At 41.6% G+C, this 23,306-nt stretch overlaps 1 protein-coding gene across 2 annotated transcripts in view; it reads left to right on the forward strand.

The window, feature by feature from the left end:
• Positions 1-23,306, forward strand: part of LOC306966372 (nuclear factor of activated T-cells, cytoplasmic 1-like) — a 59,119-nt gene that overhangs the window by 7,432 nt on the left and 28,381 nt on the right. For both annotated transcript variants that reach the window (XM_079561118.1, XM_079561119.1), the window contains exons 4-7: positions 7,649-7,851; positions 10,344-10,516; positions 10,804-10,944; positions 22,023-22,078. In XM_079561118.1, coding sequence (XP_079417244.1) covers positions 7,649-7,851; positions 10,344-10,516; positions 10,804-10,944; positions 22,023-22,078 — 573 coding nt within the window. The remainder of the gene's footprint in view (positions 1-7,648; positions 7,852-10,343; positions 10,517-10,803; positions 10,945-22,022; positions 22,079-23,306) is intronic.

Consider the following 23,306-nt stretch of genomic DNA (forward strand, 5'->3'; position numbering starts at 1 on the left):
TTATGGATCGGGGCAATCAGATGTGCTTTAACGATATTTGTTTACTTAGACGGGTAGGGTTGATTAATGAGTGGCAGGCTGTGAATCTGTGAGATGCAGTGATGTAGAATAAGCACGTTGTGACAATGATGTAAGGACGTTGCTGAGGAAATGTGTTGATGTGCCTTAAACTAGATCGGGACAGGGCTGAGAAGGGGGCAAAGTGAGAGTCAACATGCAGCTGAGGCTCTGCTTTGCGGCCCCTGGAGGGGCTCTGCATCCTGCTGATTAGGACCTGGGTGGCCCTGAGGTTGGCACCGAACAGGAGTAGTGGTTTGGAGTCATAATCCTAGCTCTCATCGGACACCGCCTTGTCTTTTCCACGCACTAGTGCCTCCCCCCCCTCTCCTCACTGCTCCTCACTCCTCCTCCCCCATCCCCCCACGGGAGCCTGGGATGTCACTGCATGTCAACCGTTCAGCCTTCATCCATCTCCCAAACCAGCAGCAAAGGCCTCCCTCGGTTTGCTTCCACTCATCCACGGTGCAGTTGTTTTTGAGCTCATGGCTGATCACACCAGCGCACACAAGCAGCGGTGACATGTGTGTTGGAAAGTGCCAGTCACAGACAAAAACATCCAGATGAAAAACACGATAGGATACAATGTAGCTAGTCATTTGCCGCAGCCCCATGAGAGAAAGTGACGGCTTGAATATATACGGCTGGTTTCCTATTACCCAAAAAAACAAGTGGTAACATCTGAAAGGTAACATCAGGTTGTATTAGTCACAAAATGAATGTGGTTGGAAGAGTTTGTATACCCCAGTTGCACATTGATGAAAGTCTGCAGTTTACAAGTAGCCATAGAACTTTCTGTGCTTTCCATTTTGAATCCCAATAATTTATTCTGGCTTCACTCTCTGACCATCTCACATCCTCTGCGTGCACAGCCTTTTAACCTCTTCTGTAGGGTCCACTTTGTGACCCCCGCGGCTGCTTTTCCACTTTATTTACTGCACCAGACCACAGAGCCATTAAGAGAGCTTAGGTACTACACCGGCTCCCCTCACACTGTTCCAGACGCTTCCCTCTCTCACCACAGCTATGTCGAAAGGGCCGGTTTCAAGTAGAAGAGGCCAACAACATGGGCCTCTACCTTAAACCATGAGACTCTGATTGATGGCTTGTCACTGAGAAAATATAATGTGATCAAACAGAATGATGGTTGATAACTTTAAGAGGCTCTATCGATGATGTAGCCCAATAGAGATGTAAGAACAGACATACAAGTGTGCAGAAGTTCAAATCAAGTCAGGAAACATAACATCCTGCAGACAATAACACCTGTGGCATATTAGACCTATGGTACAGCGCACTTTGCTGTCTTGCATATGGATAGTTTACACAGGATAATGACTGGCCTATAGGGTTTGTATCCCTCGCACTCTCTCACCCACTCTCTCATTAAGTGTAAAGCAGCAACAGGCTTGGTGTAATTTCAGCAGGATGTGGCCATCATCTCCATTAACATGTGCGTGACTCAATCCCCATCTCCAAACTGACTATGTGATGCACATCAAACTTGCAGTTTGTTTCCTCCACAGGAACATGAAAGACCTTCAGAAACATATGCTCAGTTCTCACATGTGCACATTCACCTTGAGATCAGGCGCTGCGTAATGTCTCAGCTATCATCAGCAGCAGCCAGCTCTGTACTACTAATTGCTCATTAAATGTTCTGAAGTCTCTAGTTTGATATTCAAAATATACGGTTAGCCCCAAAGAGCTGTTACAGCTTAACCAGAGCTATTATTTGATTCCCCAAGGGGTATTTATGCCACTTTCAAATTGTGGTTCTCGTCCAAGGGATTTCTCTTTCACTGGAATGGGCTACCACTAATTACAAGGTTAATAACAAGTTGTAAATGGAGTAAAATGTGCTTTTTTGTCACTACTTTTCAGCGATAATGAAAGAACCCACAAAAGTTTTTGTCCGGCTGCTCGCCATGCTATGGGCACGGTGTCTGTGGGAGCACAGTCGTCCCTAATTCTTCGTAAATAAGGGTTCACGGTGACAAAGCCGTATTTTTATATGTAATTTGGACCCTTGCTCGTCTAGACATGGGTTAACTTTTGAAACTTTGCCCTTGATGACATAACACTAAAGTGCTCCGCTCAACACAAACCTTGAGGGATACGGGTAGCTTATAAAATAAGGGGAAACATTTCTGAGCTATGAAAACGCTATATTAAAAGATTGCATAGTTGCCGTATGCATTCAATATGGGCCACTTGAGACAATTTTTTAGAGGATTTTTTGGGGCCCGTAGGCTTTATCAGACAGGACAGCTCAGGGTGATGGGGTGAAGAGCAGAAAGAGACACTCAGCAAATTGTCCTAACTGAGATTCTAACTACCAGCTGTGTCGGCCACTGGAGACATTTGTGCTGTGAGTGATATCTGAGAGGAGAGATGAGAGTTTTAATTTGGCGCAGCAATGCCTGGCTGTGACTGTGTGTATTTCACAGTGAGATAATGCGGAAAAGTCTTTCCCCTGTCTGCGTTTCAGCTCCTGTGCAACTTTCAGTCATCTTCTCTCCAGTTCTTCTCGCCACGTGGACTTCTCCAAGTCATGACATTTCTCCAGGCCTGACAAAATCACTGTGAAGAGATTGAGACAGCCGTTTCAGGCCTGTGCACTGTATCGACACTCAATCTCAAGCTACGTCAGGCTCATTTCATTTACCAGAAAGTATTATTCAACACAGCAAATCATCCTTTCAAATACTAGACTGTCCCTTTAACATATTGGCCTTTAATGAAAATGGCCCGGTTGCCAAACGATGAGTGAACGTTAAAAATGGAAATGACAGCAGGCTAAGAAAAATGACCCAAAGTCTGATAGTGATGGATCCACACTGGCCCAAAGGTTACAGTTAGATAAATGGTGGACACTCTGGTCTCTGCCTGACACCACACACGTCCTCACAGCTGACCCAAAATGTACAGCTGCATGCACTTATGTCATTAATGCTTCAGCTTCCATATCCACTCTGTTTTTCTTGAGCCCCAACCTTCAATAATGGCCCAGGCTTCGGTGCCTTGGTCAGAGGCGTAAATTGACCTCACACAGCAGCAGCAGTAGTTGGCATCAGAAAACAGCTGTGGATCAAGCAAGAAGGTTATCATAATTGCAAGAGTTTGCTATTTGCACAAACAGAAATTGTGTTTTTTGGCATAATTAAATGCCAATTATTCGGTTAAAAGAGATGCTCACACTGGAAGAGAGGTTGCTGGTTCAAATTGCCTTGTACAGCAATGCATTCTACCACCGTGACCTTATAATTAACGAATCACAACGGCTGCAGTTCTGCGTAATATATTGCCTTCTGAAAACACCCATAAATTGGTTTACCGGTGGATTTATTGTGTAACTTGATTTAGTATAGATGTGTGCAAACGTTATCTCTAAAGCATGTGGTTCTTGTATACCTGTTATGATTTGGCATCTCAAATGTTAATGTTTTTGAAGTTGTTAAAAAACGTCCTGTGTGTGACTGAATGTTGTTGTTGAGGTGTGAGTGCTGGTGGTTAAAGACACAAGTGTAGGCGCCGAATTGCAGCTATGTTTCCGTCAAGGGTGACTGGGGAGCGAATGCGTCAAATTTTAACGCGACTTGAATTTGAAGGTCTTGAAAAAGTGCAGCCAGTGCGTGCGTTGTTTTTAATATGAATGCATAAAACACTCCTTTCTTAAAATCCAAGCTGCCTCCTATATTTTACATCAAACTCTTCAAAGCAAAACTAACAAAAACATCAATGTCTTTGCCATTCAGTTCAAGGTAATGAGCGTCATGTGACCCCGGCACAGGACAACAGGAAATATTACTATTGAGCGACTGATACAATGATGACCTAAGCTGAGTAGAAGCCCAATTCTTGTCCACATTATGCTTTCCCTGTCCATCTTACCTGTTTTATTCACCTCTGGAGAATAGAGTGAAGGAGTGAGTCCTCCTTTTGGTGTGGTTTTGAGAGGATCCCAGAAGTTCAGTAGAAGCACAGGGGGGCTCTAGGAAGAGGGTCAGGAGGAGCACATATGGTAAAGAGATCGAGGTGGTGCCTGAGGGGGGTTAAGCATCGAACTTTGCTGCTGGGAAGACCCACGTCATCACGAGGAATACCTGACCTCATTAATCACTTCCTCTCCACTAAGAGCTCAGGATGGTTTCAGTGAGGCCGCCACTGTCATTGAGCTACCGCAAAGAGACGGAGAAGGGAGAAGACCACCCCTTACTGTGCCCCTGCAGATCTTTGTGCCTCTGATGTAATGGAGCAGGTCAGCGACAAATCCACACAGATCCATCCAGGGAAAAGTGACAGGCGACACAGCTTTTCAACTCACCGTCTGCTTTTTATTAAATCATAACCAACGTCATGCAATTTTACGCTCCACTGTTTTCGATTTGTACCTCATGCCTTACCAAAGCGGTCTCGCGAGTCAATACAGTCGTAACTGGTAGCATGTGCGGCTGAGGATAATTAGAGCTGGTGACACCATAAGTAAAATATAACAAGAAGAGAGCCTTGTGCTGGTGAGATCACCACAGAAATGAAGTGGTCCCTCGGGTTTCCAAAACTTCAAGAAGCTCCTGACCCTGGCCTAAGTCACTGATGACTAGCATGTGTGACTAGCACACGGGTCAAGACAGCTGCTAGAGACACTAGGAGTAAAATAGGGCCGCTGGAACCGGATTTGAATGACAGCCTTAGTTTCACCACTACCTTTTATTCGTTTGAAGTCCGAATCAGAGAGCAAAGCCAGATCCACTGCTGTGTGGATTATTGAAACATATGGATATACGTTCAGCTTCAGTGACAAGTCACATCCTCTTTTATTCAACATAATTAACACTGAAAATACTGGCGCAGAATGAGAAGGACCATATCCCCAGTTTTCTCCTAAATCCAGACACACGTTACTTAATCTTCATATTTATTACCACGCGATATGTTAGCGCTAATTTCCACAGACTTCCAGCGTCTGCCCGCCTCTTTCCTGACCAACCACAAGCGCTAATTATAAACCCATTAATCAGATTATGTCATAGGTTACATGTGGTGTGCATTTTGTCATATGACTCAGTCTGTTAGATAAATAACAGGCCTCTTTATTCCTTTTCACGGCACCCCTAAATTCACTTCCATTGAGCCCAGGGAAAATGACTGTGAAGCGCCAGTATGTGTTGTGGTAATTGAGCAATTTGAGGCTTTTTTTCAGATGACCATTTTGGTTAGCCATGGCTCTTGAGTAAATGTGGTCAAATTCCCCACCTGGATGCATATTATGGCGACCATTGTTTGATTTCTCTGGACTTAAATTTGAACGTATGACTTTGGGGTTTAGACAAGCGGTTTTGTCTGCCACCATCTGCCAATTTCACCATGTAGCCATTGCATAAAGAGATCTACTCCTGGGAGGTCTGAAATCTTCCAAGCTTCAAGAGGAATCCACAAAATGACTTGGTCAATCACACTTCACATATTAGTTGTCATTAACCGCTGGAAGAACGTGTGTTCATATTTTTAAGCAATTACACGTTACAATATTGTCAGCTTGTAAAACAATACCTGATCTAAATTGGCATTGCGGCTTATGTTGTCTCATACTATGTATAGCACATTTTTTTTAGGATTTGGTCTTTTATTAGCAGAGCGGTCGCAGCTAATGGTGGACTATTAGAGGAAGTAGTCCTTGTTTTAAGTGGATGTTGTGATACAGGAGTCTCTTTGATCACAGCGGGACACAGAGTTAAACGAAATTATAATGCATGTTCATAACAGTCCCAAGGCAACTAGTTAGACCCATGATCCATAAAGATGTTGTTATGTATAGGTTATATTACGGTCCGGTCTGTAAGCCCCCTCAAGATTTCCCGACTACCTGGAGTACCTTTTAGACAGTGATGTATGGTGAGGCACATGTTGTATAGACTCCAATACAAAGGCAAGGCAGGAAGAGGCAACTTTTCTACTCAAAATGTATTCTCACAATATTGCCACGTGGTAAGTTGTTGACAATCCTGATGTGCCACACAAACAGTGTGTGCCGTCATTTGCACTATAGAGATTTGTCTATTAAATTTCATCCATAAAAAGCTGGTCTAGACAATGAAGTTTTCCCATTTAGTCTTCCCTTTATGTTAAAAAAGCTTCCCCTAAACCGTGCAGAGAAATATAACAGACTGGTTTGAACATTTTTGGAGAAATGTGTGTCACAAATCCCCCTCGCATCGCCAGGGACAGTGCAGTAGAGCCAGGCCACACCTCAGGTTTTTCAAAACACAGCTAATGGTCAAATTAACAGGTTAAACAATTCTATCCAGTTGATAGAAAACCACGGCACCCAACAAAAAACATTTACAACATTACAACATTTTGGATGGAAAAAGGCACAGATTGGGAGAGAGGGAGCGGTGAGTGAATGAGCTCAGGTCAGTGTGTGGAGACACCTGAGAGTCGCCATAGCTCCACCTTCTTTACACTACATCGACAACAGATAAAGCAGTTGGGTGTTTTTCACCACAAACTTATAGTCATAGAAAATCCTCATCATCATCATAAAAATAAGTAGTTTTTATAAAGTTTATTGTATTGATTTATAAAATTTTTTTTTTCATGATGACTGACTTGCCTCCACTGTTTTTATATCAAGAATTCTTTAATCTGGAAAAACAAAACTAATACTCACTGTAGTCAATTTGATGATAATGATTTTGTTGACTTTTCATGTCCTTGAATTCATGTCCTTGACACGGTAAAATGGAGAAAGGCGTCAAAGGCTCACGTCAAAGTGCGTGGGGGTTTTAAGTTCCTCTCCCTACACACACATTTCTTGGATACTTCTTCCACCTCTGATAACAATATAATGAACTAAAGTAGTCTTAAAAAAGATAAAATCTTTATTTCCTTCAAACCTCTGCCTTGATGTAGGCCCCAGTAGTTCACTGTCAGGGTGTTTTTCTGCTGAGAGCTTGTCTAGAGCCAGATCTCTGTAGACGAACTTTAATAGCACCAGTGTGATTTTAATGAACGGTGAAGTTATGAAGGAAGTCTGCCTCTATCTCAGCCTCCAAGTCTCTTCACTCTGGAGATCCCAACACAGAGGGGCTCCCAGACATCAAACCCTCTCTTAAAGGAATGTCAAACTAGTAAAAGAGGAAAAAATGCAGCGACCACTGAAAATGTGGTATCCAACCCAACCAAAAAACAAACAATAGGCGAGAATCTTATGTCACTGGAAACAAGAAACAGGATATTTAGTTCTCTATTCTAAATGATGTTCCTCAGTTAGGATTAGCTTGATTAGGACTACCTAAATTGGAGCAGATTAACGTTAAGAGGTTTCTGGAAGCGAGGTGAAACGTTCTCAACTCAGCCCATTCCAGTTGATAGCTTTTAGAACATCTACTGTAACAACTGCTATAAGTACGGAGAAATGTAAGCCTACGTTTGAGAAAATATAATCAGTAGGTATCTAGTAACATTCCACCTTTGATCACTGGAGGCCCATTTAACTGTTGGTAGCTTATGCACATTCACTCTCTATTTCCTAAATGAGTGGCTTGCTGGCTGTTGCCTCTCACCTGGGTGTCTTTGTTCTCTGCAGCTTTATGGCTACATGGAGAGCGAGCCTCTCACCCTGCAGCTGTTCATCGGCACCGCAGACGACCGCCTCCTGCGCCCACACGCCTTCTACCAGGTCCACCGCATCACGGGCAAAACCGTCTCTACAGCCAGCCACGAGGCCCTGCAATCCAACACCAAAGTCCTGGAGATCCCCCTGCTGCCAGAAAACAACATGAGGGCCATGTGAGTGCGAGCCCATCCATCTTTTCTCCTCTTTTTGTACTTCTCCCAAACGCCCAAAATGCATCCCTGCTCCACCAGACCCCTCAAACAGAATCTCTGATGTGAGGTACTGTAGATGGGATGAATAACTGACTTATTACACCCCTGGAGGTTTGAGAAGTCAAGTGGAGAAAAGTGGAGAAAGTACACTGACTTGACTTTGTTTTAGTTTTTACGTCTGAACGAGGGTGGGTTTGCTACGGGCACTTCGGGTTTCCATCATCGACCTAAAACATGCACAGTAAGCTCCACCAGATGAGTGCTTCATGGGATCCTGGCTTAAGATCTAATGATGGGTCTACTGATGCAATAATACATGTTCTAAAAGGGACAAAACGTCTTTTTATCAATCATAATTTGATGTGTTACACGGCAAGACCTCCAAAGTAATGAATTTCACCCATTCAGATTCATTCATCTTGTCAAGAACATGTGTCCTCTATTCTAATCTGGCCCTAATGATTTTAACACTGCACTTCCCTTTAGTGTGATCCAGCGCTGCCTCAATACGCTTCATATTGTATCATATTTAAAGGCGCCCCACTCCCATATGATTTAATGCGTCCCCCAGGATGAATGTGATCTTATATAAAAATATTCAAGAGGAAGTTGCTTTTCCCCTAATGTTGTCAGCACACACGCGAAACGAAGAGCGAACATTTGGTCTTTCTTTCCCAAACTGAATTACTGTAAAGGTCATGGCTAAGTGTTTAACCGTCTCTTTCCAGTGAACTGTTGAGCAGCCGCCATGAAAACACTGCGGCACCCGTCTGTTTGCTTGTGCCAATAATCATTCTTTGACTGTGTGGGATGTAGGAAGTCGAAAAAAACAGTCAAGGTTTTTGTCTGTTTCGATTTGTCAAATTGAAACATCAGATTCTTAATGTAGTATTAGCAAATGATAATTTCAAAAGTTGGTAAAGCTCTGTAGTTGTAGAGTGGTTTGCACATTTGGCTTTCAACAAGAGGGTTGAGAGCAGACTGTACTTCACTGTGGCCATACCACCATGTGAGTGCTGATCCTGTTAGGTCTCGGAAGCTAACCATGAGGGCCTACCCCAAGGACAGCCGTGGAGGCGACGTGCGTAGCTACTTACCAAAACCAAAAAAGTAACGATAAGGAGGATTTAGGCAGCTCTGCTATTCAAGGTTAGGTTTACCGTATTTTCCGGACTATAAGTCGCACCAGACCAAAAATGCATAACGAAAAAAACATATAGAAATTGCTCTGGAGTATAAGACGCACCAGCCATGACAACATCCGGGCATGGAGGCATAACTGCACTGTTTACAAGCCTCTCCCGGCATCACGTTGTTCGAGCTCCCATTTGCAAACTCGTTCCTCTAGCCGTGGTCATCTAGCTTTTAGCCCGCAATGAGCTTTTTTTGTTTTTTGCCGTAAGAGAAACCTCCACTTTTTACCAGTTTCGTGCTCACTCTGCTCTATTATTGTTTTTAAAATGTTCAGTGGTACAGGAGTAGCAGATACTGGTACATCAGCATAGGGCGCCCTCTAGCGGCTGTCAGTGTGATAATAACTAACAAGTGAAACGATACATTTTGATATATAAGTCGCACCTGAATATAAGTCGCACCCGCAGCCAAACTATGAAAACAAAAGTGCGACTTATAGTCCAGAAAATACGGTAAGCAACATGTCATTACCATGCTATGTTGATTACTGTGCTGTTATGAAAAGTGCTATCAAACTATGCACGTCTAAAGTTGAAGGTGGAAATCAAAATCAAAAGGAAAAACTGATTCAGTTGAAAACCTGACTTTAACCATTTGTTCCAGGAATCCTGCCTAAAATACCTACCATGTAAAATAACTGAAATGCCAAACCATATCCCACTTGTATTCATTTACTTTTTATCAGCCAGTGAAGATTTATTTCATAGCGAATGCATTTTTTCCCCACACAGCCAGAAATTTTACCCTTTTACCTCCCAAATAGAAAGCAACACGTGGCAGTGATTAAAGAAGAAGTGCAATTTTAATGTTGAATGTGAGACGTCCGTGGATAGGTTTAGCACACAGACAGAACGACTGAATGTGGGCATATTGTTCTTCATATTATATTTTCATAGATCCCAGTAGGGGATCTATGAAAATATAATATGCAATATACAGAGTCTGATATTCACCACAGCACATCACAGCAAATCTGTGATGTGCTGTGGTGAATATCAGACTCTGGCTTTGATTGTACGCTATAATAATAATGTTTTTGCCATGCTCCAGTATAATTTATTTCTATTGTCTGCAATAAGTTCAGTGCTTAAGAAGTTTAGTGCTCAAAGTCTGATCGAGCCACATCTCACATCAGGACGCAGCATTTACAACCCAACATAAATGGCAACCCGTTTCAACAACAACATAGTTTAGGGCCTATATTATAAAGCATTGATTTGAACATATGGTGAATTTATTTGTTTTTTTATTTTTCTCAGAATTGATTGTGCGGGGATCTTAAAGCTGCGTAATTCTGACATTGAGCTTCGTAAAGGAGAGACGGACATCGGTCGTAAAAACACCCGGGTGAGATTGGTGTTCAGAGTGCACATCAACCAGCCCAATGGCAGAACTGTATCGCTGCAGGCCTCCTCCAATCCCATTGAATGCTGTAAGTATTAGATATTACGGCCTGAAAAACAACAAGCGGACATTGCTTTGATTATGAATTCTACTTAACTTGAAAGAACTTGACGTAATATAGACAAAAAAATGTGTAGCTAACCATAAAGGACCTCTCAATTTATGACGGAGAAAATATTTTTGATGCATTGTCGATATTATAAAACACTTGCTGGCTTGAACCGTTATGACTAAGGTTATGTTAGCAATTTTCAAACCTTGCTGTTTTTTTTGGTAACCAACAATCGTTTATATAGCTTATATTTCTCTCCACAGCCCAGCGCTCGGCTCAAGAGCTTCCGCTGGTCGAAAAGCAGAGTGTGGACAGCTATCCTGCCACTGGGGGCAAGATGATGCTCGTGAGTGGCCTCAACTTCCAGCCTGACTCCAAGGTGGTGTTTGTGGAGAAGGCCCAAGGTGAGCCATTGCCTCTGTGCTGTTACCCTCCAACTACCACCAGCCATTGCACAACTACACTCTCACCATTGTCTCTGCCCTGCTAAAATTACAACTATAGCCGCTGCTTCCGCCTCAAATGACTACTCTGGTTCTCAACTGGTGGGTCGTGACCCAAAAGTGGGCCGCTAGACCTTTTCAGTGGACCTTTTCTTGGAAGCATTTCTTGTACTAATTTCTTGCACCGTTCATGATTTTAGTTAGTTAATAGGTTTATTTAATCCTTAAATAAACAACAATCAATTGGAAAATACAGTATTTCAACAGATTCTGACTGCAAACAGTTGTATGGGTTGAAAGAATATATTTTTACTTTGGTCACCTCTTGTCATCCTGGAGTGATTGTTGGTCCCAAGGTCATAGCAGTCAAGAACCACTGAATGAATCACTGATGTACAGCCAGTTTATGAGTTTTCATTCCTACACCATTTGAGCACACAAAAGTAAAAAACAAAACAAAAACTCAACTGACCTGCAAATACACAGGTATATTATGACATATCGATAATAGCAAAGGACTGCAAGCCTCTTCCACTGATACGGCCTCTTCTGCTGCGCCACCGAAGTGTTTACTGCCTACCAATTTCCCGTCGTATTCAATATCTTTTTCAAACCGTCTTTCTCCATCTGGCCTTGCCTCCTAACTTTCCTCCAGTCTCTCCTCCCCGTCAAAATAGAGCAGGCCGGGCCAAAAGAGGCACATGTGGTGCGCATTAAGCCACTATATTTTTAACCAAAGCGTATTTACATTTGCTGAAGTTTCCATTGCCTGTTCATTGGTGCTCGCCACAACTCAAGGAATGAATCACAAGCAGGGCATGTGCAACGTCTCACTTTCTCTCACTTTCTCTCACTTTCTCTGTCACCCTGCACTCTCTCAGTCACTGCTGACATTTAGCCTCACACAGCTTTGACTTCAACTTATACAGCCGGACTGTGACCCTGTCTGTCAATAACAACATTAGAGGGTCATGAATATTTGTTGTATCTTTTGGTCATACATTTAAAAATATATATGTGTGGGAAGGAAAATGCTACTGAAGTTTGCAGGCATCATTTCCTTGATGGGTGCCACTGACTCTTTGCAAACAATGGCAACCTTTGTAGTTAAAGCTAATATTAAAAATAGGATTAGACAAGGTGATTAATCATTGTAAAACTAATAAATAATGTGTACTCAATGAATAATACACACTTAATGGGACTAACAGAGCAATGAACAGGAATATAAATGCATTCAGAGATTCAAAAAAATATACAGGTGACACAAACACACTCTAAATGAAATTTCTTGGTTTCCAGGAATATCTAAATTGTTCCCTGGCTTTTCAACAAAACAAAAAATAACTGCAAAAATAAATATACATCATACCTTTTTTATTTAAGATTGTCTGTTTTTGAATTGTCTACAATGAAACAAATAAATTCTAGTTTTTTTTTTTCTCACTTTTGCTGTCCCTTTTATCAATATTGTTGTTCAAACTTTTCATTTTTTTGGGGGGGAAATATCACTCCTTTAAGAAATATTACACTTTTTAAATTTGACCTTTTTGAAACTTTTTGATCATTTTTATTAATTGTCATAAATGGTCTGTTGACTTGCATGGAGGCAACGCTTTAAAACTATTATTTTATAAAAGTAGCCTTTTTTAGACAGATTTTGCCTACAGTGCACAAAATGAAAATGAGTAGGAAATGGCCAGGCCTACGCTAAAACGAGTCATCCAAAACTGGCAAAAATGAACAGGAACCGTCCCCCCTTTAACATGTTTCAGATTTCTAATTTTCCATCCCCTGTGAGAGCCTTAACCGTGGTGTAACCTATAAACCATATTACAGGCCTAACAGTGGGTGTATGGCCTTTACTAATACGGGGTCTCCCTCCTCCTGGATTTATTTAGTCACGGAGGGATCCCCCATGAGAGGAAAGCCCAGTGTACACAAGCTCTCCCCCCCACACACGTACTGCTTTTGGCTGGACACAGAACTCCACGCACCTCCTGGCCACTCTGCTTCCTCTTATTCTCTCTACATTCGTCTCACCTCTCTCCCTGATTCCCGGTAAAGACATTAGTCCAAGTGGGATCCCCAAACTCTATCCCACTGTTCACATTTTTTGTGGTTTTGTTTTTCGTCTCTGCGGTGTCAAGGAAGAAAGAGAATAAAAGTCATAAAATTCATTTTTTTCTATGTACCACTTACTAAGTATGCCTTTATGTCAACTTTAATGATCTGTTACTTCCAGGGTCTCGTCAAAAAACAATGGGACAGAACCACACACATAAATGGGAAAACAGTTATATCCCCCAAGTCTTCTAAAATATTGTTTTTAGTTACGCACATCCTGCTATGGAGACTTTTCTCGCAAATCAACCTCCTCAGATTATACACTTTTTAGGCTAAATATGAGCTTGTGACTTCGAGCCACATTGTTGTGAAAAGTTGTTAAGCCGTCATCTGTACTTGATAGTTTAGTGTTATATATTCAGTAGTAATGTAATGTTTTTGGATGAGCAGCGAAACGTCGGCAACAATTTAATGACCAAATACAGATGACAGCTTAAAGCAGAACTAAGTAACTCATGCCCCTAGAGGCCATAAGCGCCACTGCAGGTGTCGTAGCATGTTACAGTTTTTTACTCATTAATTGTCCGTGAGAGTAAATTCTACGCTGACAGAAAACACAAAGGGAGAGCGGGACATTGTGCATCTAATTACACAATGGAGATATTTTTTTTTAACTCAAACTTGGCTGTAAATACTGTTTAAGTGGCGCTAGCCCGCAGTTAGCTTTGCCTGTTAGCCTGATAGCTTCTTCTCCGTGATTCTATTAGTGTGTATTGCATCTCCAACCCAGTGGCAGGAAAGTTGTAATAGTGGTTTTCTCGCTAGAGACACCAGGGGGAGATGAAAGACCCCCCAATCATCCCATTAACACTTGTATTACCCCCGAGGGATTACGAAAAGTATTTGTATGACTGAAAGCTAACACAAACACATTGGGTCAAAATTAGTTTGTAGTCTTGACATGGCCGATAGCCCTTGGAGGTTATATTTCCTTTATTTATGTTGGTGTTGGTCACCTGCTGCTTGCCTGCTGCTTGCTTTGAAAGATGGGACAATTGCAGATGACAAATTTCCCTCTGGGGACAATAATTCTTTATATCCTTCCCAACAAAACTCTTCTTCCATTCGCCCTTGTATTGAAGCAGCAGAAGACACTGATTGGAAATGTATTTTTGTCAGAGGCCCTTCCTGTTTGGAATCTTCTCCATTTGTCCAGAATTGGTTCCCTCCACTAAGAGTAGATGACTCTTCTGGCCTTCCTCGCTTGATCTGGATCTAAAAAAGTCTGTACAATTGTAATGACATTAGAGAATTATTCAATAACATTGTTTTATATTCATCTGGAAAAGTTTATGACTAAATGTAGCCATCAAATACAGAACTTTTCACCGCAATTACCATTCACAGACACAGTCATAACTTCATATTTGGAGACACAAACTCCTATGGCTGAACTCACATCACAAATGATTGCTTGTGCCACAGTGGTGACAGCCATTACTGCTGCTGCCATCAAAGGTCAGAGCCCAGACTGGCTTTCCAACAGGGACTCCAATAAACACCTTCCACAAGTCTCCACAAATCCTCCGGAGCAACATACACTTTCTGACTGCTCCCCGCACTCAGAGAATAATTATGAACTGTTGGAAATGCACTGAGTTGTTTCATGGGGAGATCACAAATGCAGAACAAGAAGTCTATTGATTGAAGACATTTTAGATGATATGGGGTCGGTTGCACATGTAAAATAGCGTCACAAGATGCACTAATGTGTACTAATGACTGTATTGTGACACAAAGATGGTGTTTCCAACTCCTCCTCACTGGACTTACACTAACTTTTTGAAAACCGTTGAGAACAATGACTTTATTAGAGTCTGTTGTTACGTCTCGTTCTTATTTATTCCTCAAAGATGGCCTCCCGGGATGTCCTGAGATATTAATAACCGAAGCTCAATTTACCATGAAAATAATTACTTCAGATTTTCATGTGCCCCAGTGCTCCGCTTTGTCACCCACAGGACAGTGATGCAAACTGTGTTGACTGTTTGCTGCGCGCCATTGTCAGCCCGCTGTAGCCCGCAGGCCTGTTTGCCCTGCTCAGTCGGAAGTGTTTTCTGTGAGTCATCCGTGAGGGAATCCCTGTAGAAGAGCAAGGCGGAAAAGACGGGAACCTCAGAGGATGCAGGGATATGAGTGGGAGAAGTGAGGAAAAGGCAAAGCAGGAACAGACAGGATACTAAGCAAACATTTGGAGACTTTATCAATTTTCATGAGGGATTTCTTGTGCCTAGATTTCTGATGTGTTATGAGGATGTATCCATAGCAGTTCAAAAGGTTAAGCAGCCTGTTCTTTGACCAGAAAGCAGGCAGTTTGAACGCCTTTTTAAATTGATATTGTTTCCTTGCATGGAAAGACTGTCAATAGATGTTGGATGCTTTAGTCAGAGCCACATCTCCTTGATTCTACTCCTGTAAAAAAAACAAAAAACTCTGCAATGTGTCTGGCCGTCCTCTGGAAATCGAACAGCATAAACTGACTTAAAAATTTATATAATAGGGTAGTAAAACAATGGATCTAAATTTTCATTTGATCATTTTCCATGTTTTTCATTCATTGCCATTGACAAAGTTTACACCAGAAAGTAACCTTTACAATTATGGCTCACTGTGTCTACTCCAAGGATGTTCTCATATACTAGTGGGGAAATAGTGGAAGATCTGACACTAGTTCTTCTAACATGAGCGATGACGCTACTAATAATCGCATTTGGGATCCCTAAATAAACACGACTGAACTTTCAGAATATTTCCAAAAAAGCAACAACGGCAGTATCTTAGTTTTATTCCATCAGTCAATAACTCTTTGTCGTAAGGGCTTTCCAGTTTCTTAGTTCATCACCAAACATTGCCAGGAAACTCTGATAATTAGACTGCAGCGAGATAATGATAGACTAGAATCCACATTTTCCGAACATATCAGCTTCATCAAAAAACATGCCTCCAATAACCTGCTCCTTTTATACCTCATCATTTATCGTTTTGAACACTTTGCAAAAGCCGCAGTGCATAGATTTATGATTTTTTTCCCATCGGTGCCCTAGGTTTAACTCCTTGGCTGTGTTTATTATGAGCAAGCGCTGGGCTGGTGTTTGGTTCGCCCCAAAAAACCACTCACTTGGCACAATAGCATTAGGACATACCTGGCGCACCTATATGGCAGTGTGTGTTCTGGCTTGTCCTGCTTTCCATGGGTGGAATGAGCGCTAGAGGCAGGGAAAAAAGAGACAGACAGACAGACAGACAAACAGAGAGAGGAGGGATATGGGGAAGCCTTCTCCGTGAGTCAGTGAGGAGCTAAGGGAATTCCCTGGTGTGCCTGCTTAGATGGTTTTTACATCTGGTGAGATTGGAGCACTGCCTGGAGCACGGCAGCACCAAGCAGCCTGCAGCAATGGGAAGACGTCTGGTCCTTCTCTGTTTTAAAAATGCACGGGACGGAGTGTGCTGTATGTGGTGCAGGGAACAGTGATTGGATTCTACTGGTGGTGCTCAGGAGTATTTGGAAGTTATAGTCCTGGTTTAGCCCCAAATCTGTCCTGGGTTAGAAGACCTAGATAAGCCCAAGATATATTTTTTCAATTGTTGTGTGTGTTCAGAATAATATGTAGATAAGTCCATACAAAAATTGTTGTATTGACAAAACAATGCTTTCCTACAGTGTAAGAGAGGTCCCATTTGAATCAGGAATGTCACCCTGGATTCTCAGATTTGTGTTTCCAAAAGCAAAGGAGAATGTCCTATACACATTCGCTTGAGAAAAACACCTGAAGCATTTATTTACATGTCTCATACTTTGCTTTCACATCGAGTGCTGACGATCAAAGACGGTGCAGGTGCGATTTGTATTGTCTATGCTCACTCAGACTGTTTATACTCGTACCCTGGGCAAGTTTAAACATCACACAAGTTGGTCGATGTATTGTACTTCTAGCGCTATGTCTAGACTGCCCTTTGGATTGAGGCTATGCTAGTCATCATAGTTATTGCTCACAGTGTAGCGTTGGCACCGGGGCACTGTAAGGTCAGCCTTCTCCTCTGCCCCAGGCTACAGTCTCGAGGATTATTACTTTTAATGAGGGTTACTGTGTGCTCCCTCTTAAGTGTTTGAATTATACTAATAGAGACTAGAGCTGCATAATGTATCGCCAGATTATAATTATCTCAATATTAAGGAGGCAACATCCATCTCACAATAGGAAAATCACTGACTGAGATTTACAGTTCTTTTTTTTAACAAGCCCAGCTTTAACAAAGAAACGTGGTCTTGTTTTGACACAGAATGTAGAAAAAAACAATGTTCTTACAAATTTTTCACAACATTGTGTTTAAATTGCAATATTGATATCACATTGGGGGCCTGTTAGAAACGCCTGAAACACATTTCTGCTTTGGTCACACCTGTGAATGAGTCAGTAGCCGCAATCAGTAACCACATAATATTTGAAGTAAGCCGCGTCTCAATTCAAAACCACAAAGATTCTGATAAAGCTGAAACATAGACATCTGTAATTGTTGATGTTAAAAGGCTTATTTAAAGAACAACTAAGTAACTTGTTTACCAAAATAAATCCTTTCCATAGTCCATATACAAGTAATACAAGTGTTGATGACTCTGTCCAGAAAACCACCGTTGCAACTTCCCTGCCGCCGGGTCGGAACCACCCATACACACTGATAGAATCATTAAGAAGAAGCTAGCGGCCTAACGGGCAAAGCTAACTGTGAGCTAGCGCCACTTTAGCAGTGTTTACAGCCAAGTTTGAGTGATAAAAATGATCTCTATTGTGTCATTGAGTTGTGGCACAATGTTCAATATCCCTCTCTCCTTTTGTCTTTTCTGTCAGTGTAGTTTTTACTCTCACGGACAATTAATAAGAAAAAAATGCAACATGCTACGACACCTGCAGTGACGCTTATGGCCTCTAGGGGCATGAGTTACTTAGTTCTGCTTTATGTAAGGTTTACAAATTCTACATTATTACTACAGCGTTAAGAAATAACATTGCTAAGACCTTAAAGCCCAAATATTATGATAAACAAACTAAACTAATGCTTTAAATTACCAGATGAAAAGGGACATTTAAAACAAGAAAAACAAATTAAATTTAAGAGACACAAAGTCTGACTATTCAGTGAGCACCTGAACTCCCCATAAGCCCAAGATAAAAGAGTTTGGATCAAGTGCCTGCTGTACTGCTGTCCACCATATGTTTAAAGGTGCACATATCCGATTTTTGCCATGACCCTTCCTCCGCCCTCATGTACGGTGCAACACGCCATGAAAGACAACTTTTGCTTTTATTTTTATACCAGACATTATACAATTGTAAAAGTCTGTGTGACGCTGTAGCCATCACTTTTAGGTCTTAGGTTCACAGCTGGAGTTTGGTTATTCAAAAGTCAAGAGCGACACGATGACCCCCTCTCACTCTGAACTTTAGGTCTAGTCGTCTCACACTGTACCTGTTATACGCCAAGAATAACTCACTTCCTGACTATAAAGCTATCACACGTAGACTGTCCTATAATAATTTACAGAGGATTCTTGATTGGAAGCAGACATGCATAGCTCGAGTTTCTCCAGTTTTAAGATTGGCAGACCCAGGTGTCTCAAAAGCAGCTGCACTTCTCGGCCAATCCATCAGGAAACCCCGTTTGACTCTCTGGCTACGCTCCTCATTGGACAGTGAAATAATGACTGTGAAATTAGTGGAGCGTGTGCAGGCCAGGTAGCGTAAAAAGATGTTAAAAGAAGGGGAAATACAGTCCAAAACAACAATTCAAAAGTTTTGGACAACATTGTGTCCAAATATGCAGCTGGGCTGTTTCAGAAAGTGACATTTGTAATTGTGAACACAGGATCCACTTTTCCACTTTCAAACTTGTATGATTTCATATTATTGCTGTCGAAAGAATACAGTGTTTCAAATAAGGAATAGAAAGCAGACAGTGACCAGATGAATCAACTGCTGGCTAGTTCTGTGCATTGATACTAAACTACTAACGTTCGCACGCAATTTGTCTCTTGTTGTTTGGGACAAAGAATAAAAATGCTGAAAATCCAAAATATGTCCAATGCAGTGCAAGTTTACAGTCATAGTGCAGGTGATAAAGTGACTTTGATACAGAGATTATTGCAAGTGGTTGTCACTTGCCCAAACACTTTTTATTCACATGGGGGACTCGAGAAGCAATCATGTATTTTGTTTTAGCTTATAAGGCTGCTCTATCTATCACGCTTCATAATAGAACTCGCTTTTTGATTCATGAATTCATTATTTCATCAGCCAGCTAACAAGGCCTCATGCACCTTTTCCATTTGTATAAACGTCATCATTTATTAAAGCCATGGCTGTGTTGCGATGTTGAACACACACAAGGTCTCTTTAATTGCAATCATTTCCCTAGTTCCTAAGCTTTCCAGTGAGTGGATGAGTCCAACAGGCCTCTCCCAGGGATGAATAAGAGCCTTATCCTGGCTGTCTTTGCTGGTGTTATTCCTTGTCCTTTGTCCATGTGAGTCATTGAGGGCAGCAGGAGATGGCTGGTTTACCTTAGACTTACATACTGTAGCCACAGAACAATCTGTCCGTGTGCGTGTCCATGTTTAACTTGGATAATGCCTCTAAACAGTAGCGTCTATTCAAGATCATATTATTTGGGTTTTAATCATTCAGGTTGAAGGACGAAGGCGCATGCATGGGGCAATACTTGGTGCGTGCGTGTGTGTGTGTGGGTGGAGTGAGAGAGGAGGTGTTGTCGGGAACAGAAGCCTTTTGCAGATGTTGCGAGGAAGACTGCAAAAGTGAATGGAAACTTTTGTGGTTATCAGTCGTACAGCGCTCTCTAACTTAACCCAAGAATGCCACATGAGGCCACATCTCTGCTCCGAAGTCTGACAGATTAAATGTTATGAAAAGATTGGACTAGTGGCAAAAGTTGTCGAAGAGATTAAGTGAGGGGAGAAAGTTTGAAAACATGTTTACTTGTAGAGGTGAGGGCTGCTCACGTAGTGTTAGGTTTCCCCGTTGGACAGCGGCCCGGTGCGGAGGCGGCGCTGATTCCCCTCGTGGTGTCCCGGGACGTAACATGAGGAATGCACATCTGAGTCTGTCTCTGTCTGATTCTCTGACCTTTTCTAATTGTCCTTTCTTTTACTTGGAGTGACTTTTACATTTGACACTTTTGCCACCAATTGACGAACCTGCAAAATATGAGGGAAATCTGGCATGTTTTGGGTTGTGAATATAGATTTAAATTCCAATACACAAATTTGTATATACAAAGTAGTTAACTTCTGGGCTGTCGGGTGTGCATTGTATTTATTTGTTTTTGCTAAGTGGACAGGTATTTGAGCTTCTGATGCCCTAGAAGGAAATATAGAATAAAGAAGAACCCTCAATAGTTTGAAATGATACAAATACGGTGATATTGTTACCAAAAAGGTAAAAAACAAAACAACAAACACTATTAAATCAAAAAGATACTCATGTTACACAAATGTATATAAAATGAAACACTGTTGGCATCTTACAGTTCAATTTCTATCCCGAAGAAACTCACATAATATCCATTAGAGATGCACATTTCACCATATGCAACTCTTATTTCCCTTGGTTCAAATAGAAAGCCTTATCTGATCTGTTTAGCGTCTGTGTCTCCACTTGTCCGAGTTTTTAATATGGACATTTTGGAAAGAGATATATCTACTGATGTTCGCTCTCTGGATAATAAAGCCACCGGACCGCCTCCTCGCGCACAGATCACCAATAATAGGCCATCCATGACTCCAGCGCTTTTATTCTTTCACTCGCTGCATGATGCGAAAAACACAAGTCTCTTAAAAGCAACTGAAGGCAGGCTTTACGTCTTCCAGATTTCTTGGAAACTGAAGTTGATTATCTTATCTGAAGGTTCTCTGTCCTCAAAATTAAATGCTTTGCTTCCGTACTTTTCTTATGGAAAGAGCATAATATTTCAACTCCACTCAAATCCTATTGAATAATGGTTGATGTGTTTTGCGCACATTTTGAGGTATTGGCAAAATGCTTGAGGAGAAGTTACAACAGAACATAGAAAATACCGCACGTAGAAACTGCTTAGTTATGGTTAAATTGTAATAACACACCAAACATTTGCTGCCACCACAACAAATGATCTGATTTGGATATGTGGCAATCATTACTTTTACCTGCGTACACATTTTGAATGCTTCTCTGGCCTGTACAGTCCCAGACACACAGCCTCCGCCTCTTGCGTCACATAGTGTGCCAGTGACACAAAGACTGCTGTGTGTCACTTCTATTTCTGACAGCTCTTATAAGTCAGCAGGCCCGAATATAGTGAAAATATTGGCATTGCGGTCGGTGCTGATTGGCCTAGCAGAGCCCGCCGCGTCTGTTTCTTGAAGGTGTGGCATGAAATCACAGAGAAAACTCAAAGAATGTGCGCTGAGCTTTTGCAGGCTCTGAGCAGCTGCAGGAGCTCACAGGCTTTTATAGCTCGGCAGCAAAAGGGGAACCTCCTCACCACAACAAGGAGCCGAGAAGAAGAAAGAGGACAAATGTGGAGGATGCTTAACGCGCAGTGATCAGAGCCTCAAGTGCACGTCTGTTTTTAATACAAAGACAGTTTTTAAATGAGTTTTCTGTACTGTGCAATACATTTCTCATTTCTGTACTGAGGTGAAAAATTATTCAGACAAATAAACAACCTTCTTTGGTTACTGTTACTCTTCAATATGAGGCCGCAACAACGCTAGAGTCAAATTATTCTTTTCGAGGCCTTTCCAAATTTACAACTGCAATCCTGTGCTGCTGTTTTGGCATGCATCAAAACAACCCTGGGCATTGTTATCTTTGTATCTTTGTGTTCTAATCAAATGAGTTTTATCTGCGCTTCGTCCACAGATGGCCATCATCTGTGGGAGACCGAAGCCAAAGTGGACAAGGAATCCATCAAACCCGTAAGTGTAATCAATGGGAGCCATCTTTGCTTGTCTTCTGTCCCGCCCTCCCTTGACACCTCTCCTCATTTTCTCCTGCTCCTCATCTGTCCCCTGTTATGATGTAACCTTTGCTCAGGCGTTACAAGTTTCAACACAGACAATGTTGATTAGCCCATGCAATCCTGACTGGAATTTTCACCCAATCTCTGTATGCTCTTGGAGTAAACACGGCCTGTCATTTTGTTTTTGAGTCTGCTAACTGTTTGCAGCTTTTCACACTCTTGCCCTCCCAACATAGCCAGACAATTAGTTCACATATTGACCAAAGTTCTTCTGCACCGTGTCAATGAGTGCACGGCAGCAGTAACGAGGAGATCAATCAATAATTAGAGCACCGATCCAGCTTTTATACTACCGATACCGATACTGGGATTTAAGTATCCGCCAATATCCGATATTTACCGACACCAAGAGACTTTCTTAAAAGTGGCTTTCTCTGAGTGAACATTGTAATTGACTCTTTTCTCTTTTCATTTTAAGATCAATAGAGTCATATTATTTATTGTCATGATATTACAGATCAATTATATCTATTGATAAACTAATGGATTAACATTGAAGAAGGATCGCTGGACTTTTCTACACTAAACATCCTTGGGTATATGACAGGCTACTGACATTAATATAAACAAATCACATGAAGTGATCTGATCATTACAATGTTAGATCAGTTATTTCTTAAACTAAAATACAAATACTTGGCTTCAGAAGTGGTTAGTTTATTGTGTTAAGCTTCTTTAGGTATTTGTATCATCGTTTCTAACCCAGCCTTGATTAGTTTTCGTTGGCATTAGCATGCATCTGCAAAAACTAAAACTAAATCAGTGCTTGAATTCTCCAGGTTCTGTGTTTTTAAGGCGTTGAGAGCAAAACTGGTATCGGTTCAGTATTGGATAATTGTAGCCAATACCCAATATCATATTTTTTCAAGTATCGCCTCTCGATATCCGATACCAGTATCAGATTGGTGCATCCCTCTCAATAATCACGTTTTTTGTTGTTGCTGTTTTTACTTTAAATCATTGCGCTGTACATTTTGTAAGCAGTTACAGTCGCAGAAACCCTTTTTTTTTTTGTTCAAAACGCCCAGTCCTAGTTTAAAGAGTTAATAGAGGTGGTAGTTCAGCTTGTGGCATTAGTGGCAGAAGATACAAAGTGCAATAAGTGAGACATTTAGTTTGCATAC

Source organism: Gobius niger (assembly GCF_951799975.1).
Source record: "Gobius niger genome assembly, chromosome: 8".
NCBI classification, from domain to species: Eukaryota; Metazoa; Chordata; class Actinopteri; order Gobiiformes; family Gobiidae; genus Gobius; species Gobius niger.